General features: G+C 42.6%; 1 protein-coding gene across 1 annotated transcript; it reads right to left on the bottom strand.

Annotated features, from left to right (window-relative positions):
• Nucleotides 1-673: 673 nt before the first annotated feature.
• On the bottom strand, nucleotides 674-7,893 carry LOC102550466 (disks large homolog 5-like). The gene is made up of 5 exons (XM_039093723.2): nucleotides 7,702-7,893; nucleotides 6,807-6,969; nucleotides 5,509-5,640; nucleotides 4,874-5,050; nucleotides 674-1,266 (listed from the first exon to the last, which is right to left on the bottom strand). The coding sequence occupies exons 1-5, from the start codon at nucleotides 7,850-7,852 to the stop codon at nucleotides 1,182-1,184; spliced, it is 708 nt and encodes a 235-aa protein (XP_038949651.2). The 5' UTR covers nucleotides 7,853-7,893; the 3' UTR covers nucleotides 674-1,181.
• Between the last annotated feature and the right edge of the window lie 2,774 nt (nucleotides 7,894-10,667).

Genomic DNA, 10,667 nt, shown 5'->3' on the forward strand with positions numbered 1-10,667 from the left:
CTGTGATATATATCAAAGTGAACTCAGCAAAACATCATTTTTTTTTTATAAGTACACTGTAGCTGTCCTCAGACACACTAGAAGAGGGCACTGGATCCCATTACAGATGGCTGTGAGCCACCATGTGGTTGCTGGGATTTGAACTCAGGACCTCTGGAAGAGCAGTCAGTGCTCTTAACCGCTGAGCCATCTCTCCAGCCCTCAGCAAAACATCATTATCAATGACAACAAACAAACCAACAAGAAAAATAGTAAAAATGTTCATTCCTCTAAAATTGGAGGAATTCATTAAATGTGCAGTCATAGCTGATGCTATATTTCAAGGAATCCACAGGCATCAAACTCTATGTGTCCTGAATTCTTTTTATAGTCCCATACTGAATGGTTTTATTTCCTCTAATGTATTAGAGAAATACTTCTGTGTTTCTCCTTTGTTTGTCATTATAAATGAAGCTAAATTTGTACGCACAAGGATAAGCAAGGATATTTTTCATCATGAAGGTGGGTTCCACAGAGCATGACAAACTGTCTACATCAAGAGCACAGTTTCCTGTGCAGCTCTGGCTGGCTGTGAACTGATGGTGAAGCCTAAGCTGCATGAGACTTGCAGAAAACCACTGTTGCCTTACACTTGTGCTGTTACAGGAGGAAGAACCACACGTGACTCAGGATGGTCTTGTGAGTGAGGGGTTAGAGGTCACATTTTTATTTATAGGCAAACATTAATTTATTCAAGAACATTTTAAAGTGGGGAGTCAATGAGTTCAATGTATAGAGCCTTAAGAATATAGCATATTAATTAAAAACTAAAGTTAACAAATGAATAACAAAACTTCAAATGTAAACAAATAAAACCAAATGCATAAAACCAAACTTCAAACTAAAAACAAATATAACAAGTAAATTAGTCAGCATTCAATTCCTGCTGATTTTTCAAAATATAACTCCAGCCTGTTGCTGGCCTTGCAAACACAGCAGAACGGCAGGTAAGATGGTAAAAATCTCTTCAAGAGGTATGTAGACCTGCCTCATTCTGGGTGGTTGGTTGTTGATGGACAAGTCGTCAAAAGATTAAATGTGAGGCATGTTCCAGGCCACATCTCAAGGTCTTTCAAATGCAGCCCAGGATTGCTATGGTTACAAGGACTGAGATGTGGGAGGTGGTGTCAATCTTTGCACCCTCAGTGCTCCTGGTAGACAGTCCTGTCTCTGAGAGCTGTAGTCCTGCTCTGTGCCCTGGGAAAGCTTCTGCTGCAGTGTTCAGACCTAGGGGTGGAAAAGACCTGGTGAGGACCTGCCATGTCACTTATCCCATACACAGCAGCACAATTCAGCAGGATAATCCAGGATGATCTTTCATCTGAGGTCATTCACTCATGCCCAAGAGAGAAGGGTAAGAGATCCCACAGGCCTGCATATTTTCCCAGCTTTTAAAACTGCTAAAAATTGAACAGTGAACAGCAGATAAATCCAATGGTACATATATATTATATTTTAATATCATATAGCAATGTCTCAATGTCAGATGAGGAGAGATATGAACAACCTAGAAAACAATAGGAAGGCCTTGGAAGCCTGGCCATCACTGAAATGAAGACTATTATTATTCCTCCAGTGCAGGAATATGCCTGGGGTCCACTTGACAACCTCAATATCTGCAAAGACCTAGAGAAACAATATCTCAATAAGTACATGCACACTGAAGTGATATTATATTTGGCAAGAATATGCTGCATGGAAATCTTGCCAAGACTAAGCATTGACCTCTAAAGGAGATACTCATGCAGAAAATAAACTATACCACTCCTTTGTTTATGGGTATCATAAAACTATTTGTGGGGAGACTTAAAGGCACTGGGATCAGATAATACAAGAGAGCACAGACTGGAGGGATTGGTACACAAGAGCCAGAATCTCTATGGATCACATACACTTCATGGACGGAATTTCTTTTAAAATGGACAAGAATAATATTCTGAGCTGCTCCTAGCTGACAGATGCTGAGAACTATGGAGAAAGTCACACACCCAATAAGACAGTTTATAAGTACAGGGAATCTACTTGGGTCCTCTCATCCTGTGCTTTCAAACCATCTCAGTGACACCGAAATGATGCTGCATCGTCTCAGACAAGGCCTTTTGCTCAGTGACCAGTTTTTGCTGACTCAGGGCATCCTGCAGACTTTCCTCCATTCTCTCCTCACCCTGGTCATTAGAAGATTATATTGTCCATGGAGACATACATGTATACAGACACAGACAGACAGACACCCAGACATACACACTTTTGAACTCACCCAAATATATTTGTTCACATATACAAGCAGAGTATTTTGCAGAATGTGGTAAGTTTCCCAGTTAATGGTAATATAAGAGATCGCCCAGTCTACTATGGTGGCATAAGAAACAAAAAAACCTGGAATGGGGTAAGTACACAGTGAGCATAGCCTAAAGACAGCTCAGCCAATAAAGTGTATTCTCCTGAAAATCAGAAATTCGAAATGTGACATCGAGGCCGGTTAGCCAAGCCTGCTTACCAAGTTCACAAGGCTGTGCACAGGAGGCTGATTTCAGGCAACAGAACACTGGGGGGGGGGGGGGGGAGGTGAGCCTCTTCAGTCCTCTGGCCCACTGTTTCCCAGTGCACGCAAAGTGAGCTGCATTTTTCAATATGAGGTCCCTTTACCATACAGTACCTGACAGGGGAAACAAACTACCAGCACAAACAGCTAGGAAATCTCCATAACCACAATCCAAGGTAAAACTTGTAATGGGATGCTATCAGGTATAATTCGAGTAAGAGAAGCCTAATTCAAAGCCAAATGCTGGCAGGTATAATCAAACTCAGCCACAGTCCATGGAAGGGCTGGACAACATTGTACCCTTTCACTTTCTGACTGATAGACGTCTGGATAATTTTGCTTCATGGCTGCTCTGAGGTGAACCACTAAACACTAATGTGCCACAGTTTCTCTGCTCACACCTACTTCTTGTTCTGGAATCGCTGTGTCAAAAGGTTGAACTTTCACAAGAGTTGTACACAGCTTCTCACAGGGCTACCCATTTGACACCTCCAGCAATGTCTGAGGGTCATCACTGTTCTAAACCCTCCTTACAGATGATTTTCACTCAGATCAAATGATTTTTAATAACAATGGTTAAGAGTGCCACAGACCCAACACAGGGTGAGTGCTGTGGACTGTTTTGAGCCTAAGTTTCTGTCTGAGGCAAAGATGTGATTCCACCTCAGCATAACTCCTGGACATCTTCTGCCTGCAGATTCAACTCTAAGCAAATTAATCTTTCAAATAACAAATTCCAGGCCAAACTCCAAAGCCAAGGTATATTCAACCAAGTTTAGGCCAATCTGGAGAGAACGTGGTGGCAGGCAATGATTAACATAACCAGGATGCTGAGAAGACACAACAAGCCACATGACCTTCCAGTGTTACTATACACTGAGAGCAAAGAAGGCAGAAGAGCTCTGAGTCATCAGTTTCTATACTGAGGTATATAGATTTCACACAGCAGCCTCTCCTCACATCCCTGCACCCTATTCCTGAGTTTTCTCCAAGTAATATCAATGTTTATGAATAGTTTTCCCAGTGTAAATAGTTTGAATAGTGATCAAGACCCCATTAAGAACAGTTTAAAATGTAATTGGAAAGATTATGTTTTCTCTTCTTCTTTCTCTCTCAGAGTGTTTGTGGTGTGTGTGTGTGTGTGTGTGTGTGTGTGTGTGTGTGTGTACTTTTTACATGTTTCTAAATATGCACATATAGACTTATACAATATATATAAATATATGTATATGTGTCTGTGTTCAGAAACTTGATGAGTTCACACACACATGCGAAAAAGCACACATATACACACACTTCTATATATAAGACACCCATATCACAAATAATTAAAACAAACAACTTCCAAAGTACAATATGCACCATAGCCATAAACATGATCACACATATATGTGCCCACAGACAAAAACATACAAAAAACACGCCCACAAACAAACACACAGAGTCAGAGAGTGATGGAGAGGGGAAGGGAGAGAGAGAGGGAGAGGGAGAGGGAGAGAACAGATATCATAAGTGAGAAGCAGAAAAGAATGGGGAGGCCATCATGCTGGAGGAACAGTTGTTGAATACAGATTAGGCAAAGGAAATGTGTCAAGTGAGAGCTTAGACACTGCTATCCATCCCTTATAAAGTAAACCTGTGTAGGGAATGCACTTCTTGAGCACACTAGGTTGAGAGTTGGAGAAAAATTTCCCTCTAATCCTCACATATCTCACACAAACCCTCACCCTGAGAGAAGTCTTTCTTACATCCCTGTTCATCCAGTCAGCTCCAGGACATAAGCCACAGGAAAGACCACTAAAACACTGACATAAAACAGGACAGACAAACTGCTTCTCAAGCTCTGTCACTGTAAACCACGATTTGGACAGGCAGAAGGGAAGATTTTCAATGTACGGGGAAAAGGAGAGAAAGTCCACAAGCCCCATCATGACTGACAATGAGAGCCATTCTTTTGGCAATTGAACTGAACTCTAATCAGCTCTGTGTACTACAAAGATGGCTACCACATGGCATCCCGCTAGCATAATGGCATGTAAGTGTGCAGTGTGTGGTCAACAGATCCCCCTTAAGGAAATGAATTTTCTAGTTGAGCAGGAGGATTTGGTTGTCAACCCTCCAGTTTCTTGCATGAAGCTAACATCACAGAAAGTTTAGTAAATGGTCAAGGAGATGAACAACTGGATGAGACCTAGGAGAGTGTCTGGATAAGGTGGAGAAGGTTAAACTGGTTTGACTTGGTTTATGCTGAGATATCAGGAAAACCTGCCCTTGATGCTTCATTCATCCTACCTGAGGCTGCTTGTTACACGGATTTTCATACTGGCTTCCCCACAGAACCTTGTTGTTTCCTTAATAGACTCTTCCAGTGCAATCTGTTCCCATAGAAGCTCCCTGTTCTCATGCCGTGCTCTCTGGGCATTGTTCTTCAGCTCAAACAACTCAGTTAGGAGGGGGCAGAAGCTGCGGCTGAGACACAAAGAAAAAATAGTGAATCCCAGCCGGTCTCCAACTTCCTCCCACGTCTCCAAGTCCATTACTCCCTCTAGGGTCCTGATCCAAAGAGAGCCCCAGATTATAGTCCAAGTCCACAGTAGCCATGGAGCATGACCTAGAGACAGGTCAAATGGAGAAAAGAGCAACATTCCAGAAGACTCAGGGCACTTCTCAAAAACCTGACATCATTGATTCAAGTTTTTCCCAGAAGAGGACTTAATCCCTATGTGTGCTTATTTGTCTATTTTATTAGAATGTCGCTTGGAGGCCAATCTTTCTATGTCCTGTGTGTCCTACAGCCTTCCTTAGAGACAGGCTTCCTGGTCTGCTTCAAACACTATAAAGCCTGATCCTCACTTTACTTCAAACATAAGAATGGGCTGACACATGCTGTGCCTAGTGCTGGGGTCACAGCCTTGTAAGTTACTCACCAGTACCAGTCATTTTCCAGTGTGAGGTGTGTACATTTGACCAAAGCTCTATTGACCTGCTCGCTCATTTTCTTCATGTCGGTCATCACTTCCTGGTGCTGCATCGTGAGCATCTCGGACTCAAAGTTGTTCCTGTGGTAGGGCATGGTCCAAAGATGAAATAACATTATGAATGAAGGATTCAAGAATTACATGAATTCAGACTGAATCCTGAACTACCCCAGCCTAGGAATGCCACACACTTGCTCCTTGGTACTGGATCTATTTGGTATTTACTAAGTTTATTATTATGGACACTGGGACAGCAGTGCCAGCAAACAAAAGGAGGGAGCTGATTTGCTTGAGCTCCCTGAGGGGGTTTGAAGGAATTGACAAGCTTGCGAAGAACATTCGAGGACCCTGTGCCACAATCCAGGCTCCAACTTAAACCCATGAAGACTATTCTCCTGTTCGTAGGTAACAATTCTCCATCATAGAATCTATTGCTACATGAAAACCCAAAGGAACATGAACAGTATTTACAGGGAAAAGAATTTATAACACACACCAGGAGATTCCCATGTGCGTCCACCTGAGCAGATGTGAAATGTTGTACTGCTCACAGTGAGGCTCTCACCCTCATCATTATCATGCCATGAAAATTGACACAGGATAATTCTCAGTCCAAATCAGAACATAGAATAACATAGAATACCCAGATCTTAAGTGATACACACAAACGCACTCACACATGCAGACACACACACACACAAACTCACACAAAACTCTCTCTCTCTCTCTCTCTCTCTCTCTCTCTCTCTCTCTCTCTAATACAATTAGAATGCCAAATAAATACAAGGATGTGGCATTATCTGCAAATACAATGAATAAAATCAGAGAAAACCAATGACACCCTGTTGTCAGTCCAGTCACACACTGTGAGGCAGCAAGTGGGATTGGGCCCCTCCAGCTCTTCACAGGACCTATTGAACCCAAAGCACCTCCACGTCAATTACAACAATGATTGCTCATAATCAGAGCACCTAGAAATTCCCACAAGCCAACACCTGTCCAGGCTCCTTAAATCACACAATGAGAGCTCACACACTACTACCCTCATTCCCAGACTGTGATTCAGGCCACAGGCTATGATTTATGTTTGTAGGAATTAAAATAGCCTGTGCCACCATCTCATTCCCATCTGAACTTCACATTCTGATGCAATCAGGAAAGTGATTTTGACCATGAGGACACCCTGGAGTTGTAGCCTACTGTGATGTGAGGAAATGTGGATTTAACAGAACTTGCATTGTGACTACCTGTCATTTAAATTCTTTCCCGGGTAATCCGCCAGGATTCTCCTGAGTTCATCTTTCTCCTTTTGCATCTTGTGGAGAGCAATTTTGAGGTTCTCCAGACGCTTCATTCTCTCCTCCTCAACAGGTGTCATGGAGGGTTGGGACGATGCCTTCTGATCAGACTCTGTAGGTAGATAAACACCAGTGAACAGGCATATATGTGGACACAGTGTCAAGGAAAACTATGCTTAGTCTAAAACAGAAGTCTGAGGATGAACAGTTCTACAGATACAGTGAATCCCTGACAGAGCAAGAAAGCTATCTTTAAGCTGAACTCAGCTAGGTCCCTGTTCCCACCATCATAGCCATAGGATGACACATGCCATCATAGATATAGACCACACCTCCTAAAGCCATTCCTCTGGCACTGAAATTCTAAAGCTGGCCTAAACAAGAATTGGAGGACATTCTCAGCTAATGTCTGATGTGAGGCAGGTAAGTCCTTGAGTCCAAGCTGCTTAACATCTTGAATCATGTGTGTTCAAGGACAAAGTAACTGAGACCTTGATATATGACCAGGAGAGTATCCCTCTTGGCATCAATTACCCACGTAATCTACAGGACACTGCTGAGAATGAAGTGTTTCAACAGCCGATCCTGGGAGAGACACTTTGTTATTCTTACAGGGGCTCATCCTGGTATTCTTTGACACTGCCCATGACACTAAAGAGATCCAAGGAAAGCCCCTTGACATATAACAGTTCTTGGTTCTCTGTCAAACTAATGATCAGAAATTGTTGAGTCTGGGTCAGCCATTTAGGAAGACTGAGGCTCTAAATCATACGTCCTACTCCTGGAAGGACCACCTCAAGCCAACCTCCTCCAGGGAGCTCCCCTTGCCCTGCCCAGTACTCACTTGACCTCCTCAAGGATCTTTCCATTCGTCTTCTTCTCCAACGTGATGGAGGGCTGGCCTCCCTCTGCCTTGGTCTGGTGCCTGCATGGATATGATTGTCCCTCCGAAAGAGACTGAGGATCCTGGAGAACATGCCTCCTCGGGAACCCATTAGGAAATGAAGGGAAATCGCTGAGGCAGTTGGTGTCACCACAACACTGGTGACATCACAGAAGATTCTAGTGTCTCCTGGATACAAGAGAATTTCCAGGGAAGACACTACCGGCGATGTCACTGGGAAATGCCATAGCTTACTTGCTAACTACCTCCACCCAGACTGACCAGGTTCTGCAGTGGCTTTTCCAGAGACTCACTTTTGAGCCAGGAACACCCATTCGCTCACTCTCCTTCCAGAGCTTCAGAGTTCTCACTGCTTCATTACAACTCAGTTGCTGAGGAGAGGGAGAGTTGTATCAGGCCTTGAAATGGATAGAACATCTTTGTTAACAGCCAAAGATCTAAAGGATTTGGTTTAGGGAGATTCTTCTTCCTGAAATGTATAAACCCAGGGTCCATGTATGTGACATATAGTCCAATTCCCACAGTTTTTACTGTTCCCCAGAGGCCAATATTTTTTTCCTACACCTTTAAATGTATGCAAGTTGGAGTATGTTGTTTCATGGAGTGTGCCTTGAGAGGGGTCATGGTTTCAATATATTCACCCGTTTTTCCTGAAATCTCTGTCTTACCATCCCATTTTGTGCAATGGAAACTCCCTTTTCCTGGCAACATAGGTTCTCAGGTATAGGGCAAACATCAAATTGTAATCTTTCTGTCCATTCTTAAAGTTAAAATCCCCAAAAGTGAGTGAACTGAGACCCAAGCGAGAGCCGTGGAGGGGCAGAATGCAGAGGTGCTGCTGGCCAAGGAAGAGCATGAGGAAGCAGAGAAGCTGTAGCACATCATGGTGCACACCTGGGCAACCTGCTGGCTTCACTCAGAGGTCCTACAGGGTGCTTAACCATCATTTATAACTCGGTATCTCGTGCCCTCGTCTGGCCACCGAGGGAATTGCATTCAGAGGAACCACAGACAAAAGTCAGCCAAGAACAATTCACCAAAATAAATAAAAATGAATACATTTTTCTTTCAAAAAGGCATTCAAATGTATGGTCAAGTCAAACAAAACCCAAGGAAACACAAGAAATGAAATATTTCACAACAACCCAAGAGTGCAAGAAACAGCATAAAAACAATCTCTTAAACCTATAATAATTCTATATGTATTTCTTGAAATAGCAGTTGGAGTAAGCAACCGGGCTGTAATGCTCTTATAAGTTCCATAGCCCCATCAACCCTTCTGACAGTCTCCACCTGTTTGATTTTTTCTTAAGCACAAATATGTATGAGTTAGAATCCCGAGTCTGTGATGAGACTGTAAACTGTAGTCAATGTAACACTGGCAATCATTAACCACAATCTTTAAGTTTCCCTCCTAACCCCAGAGCACAGCCATAACTTTGGAAAGCAAAGCGCACCCTCCACCAAACTATCTATCCTCCATAATCCAGTCTCTCCAAAACACCAAGTCCATTCCTCATGCTATAAAGTATGGCGGCCAAGCCTTGCATATGAAGGAACAGTGGTGCAGGGTCTAATACCTCACCAAAGAGACATTGCCTTAAATTCTTTTATAAGTCAGGTTTCCACGATAAGAGTTATATTAAAGTATTACCCAACCTAGACCTGTTTCCCTGGGTTGGCGCATGCCACCTGTTGTCTAGAATGACTCCTTTTTTAAGCCAACTTTCTATTACCAATGTTACAAATTTTTAACCATACCCAATACCTTAAAAGCCAGTAACCTATAGCCAAGACATTTAAAGTGTATTATACATTTAAAACCAAACAGAAAAAAATGAAGTGACTATACATATCTTTACTATTTAGATCAAACACTATTTTCACTTTTTTAGCTGTCATTTTAAACGAAGCACCTTGTTACCTGTTGAATCCAATAATCACAGTCACAGATTTCTCTAAGAGAAACAGACACCAGCTCCCTTACCATAGAAGCTTTGAAGCTACTGGCACCTTTAAGACCAGCTAGTATAGACATTTAGCCAGCTCCCTGGGGAGCTTCCCCAGTGGACAGACCTAGGCTCCTAGCTACCTTCCTCCATTGAGGCCGGATCCAGTCAGAGACACACATGACAGTTAACACCAGAGATAACCAGTTATCTAGGATGCAGGGCTCCAAAGGTCAATTGAAACTGTTTTTATTTATTTGTTCTTTTCTTGAAAGGACTTAAAACTAAATCAAGGGGGGAATCAACCAGCATTTAAAGTTTTCACCATTTTTTCTTTTAAGCATGAAACACAAAATATTCAAGCAACGAGAAGCAAAACCCAGACATAAATTGACATCCGTGGACAGCTTGGTGCACCAAGGACAGACAATAGACATAGAGGGAAGGAGCTAGATGGTGTCCCACCAAAGGGACCCAGATACCCTTCTTAAAGGACCCAGAACCAGAAATAAGCACTTCTCTAATAGGAGTTAGCAAGGAGGCAGGATGTCCTTAGGAGAGCTCTTAAAAAGCTTAATCTCATTTTCCTTCTTTTGCTAAAGCATCTGTGGAGAGTCTGGGAGGACTGTTTTTCTCAAACCATTTTCTCTCTTGTCTAGGGTGTAAACTGTCTCTAATCAGGGTCCAAAGACTAAAAGCATCTATGAGAATTGACTTTGCTTCTCTAGATTTTAGCATAAATCTAAAAGAACACGTACACAAAAACATTTTACCATTATTACCTTGTCCCTTTTTACAAGGTTTATTCACCACTACCCCAAATCTTTATTTTCTTTTGCATGTGCTTTCAATTCCCACGGTCCTTCTGTATCCTGCTTATTGGGACCTTTCCTGGCCCATTTTCCCGAACATGTCCCTCCTTCACTGGCCGGTTTCCTGGGACCATCTCGTCAGGTT

This window comes from Rattus norvegicus, chromosome 15 (assembly GCF_036323735.1).
Source record: "Rattus norvegicus strain BN/NHsdMcwi chromosome 15, GRCr8, whole genome shotgun sequence".
Lineage (NCBI taxonomy): Eukaryota > Metazoa > Chordata > Mammalia > Rodentia > Muridae > Rattus > Rattus norvegicus.

Coding starts and splice junctions, on each gene's coding strand:
- LOC102550466 (XM_039093723.2), bottom strand. CDS start 7,852: ATGGGTTCCCGAGGAGGCATGTTCTCCAGGATCCTCAGTCTCTTTCGG. Junction 5,641..6,806: donor GGAAAGAATTTAAATGACAG/GTAGTCACAATG, acceptor GCCCTACCACAG/GAACAACTTTGAGTCCGAGA. Junction 1,267..4,873: donor CGTGTAACAAGCAGCCTCAG/GTAGGATGAATG, acceptor TTCCACCCCTAG/GTCTGAACACTGCAGCAGAA.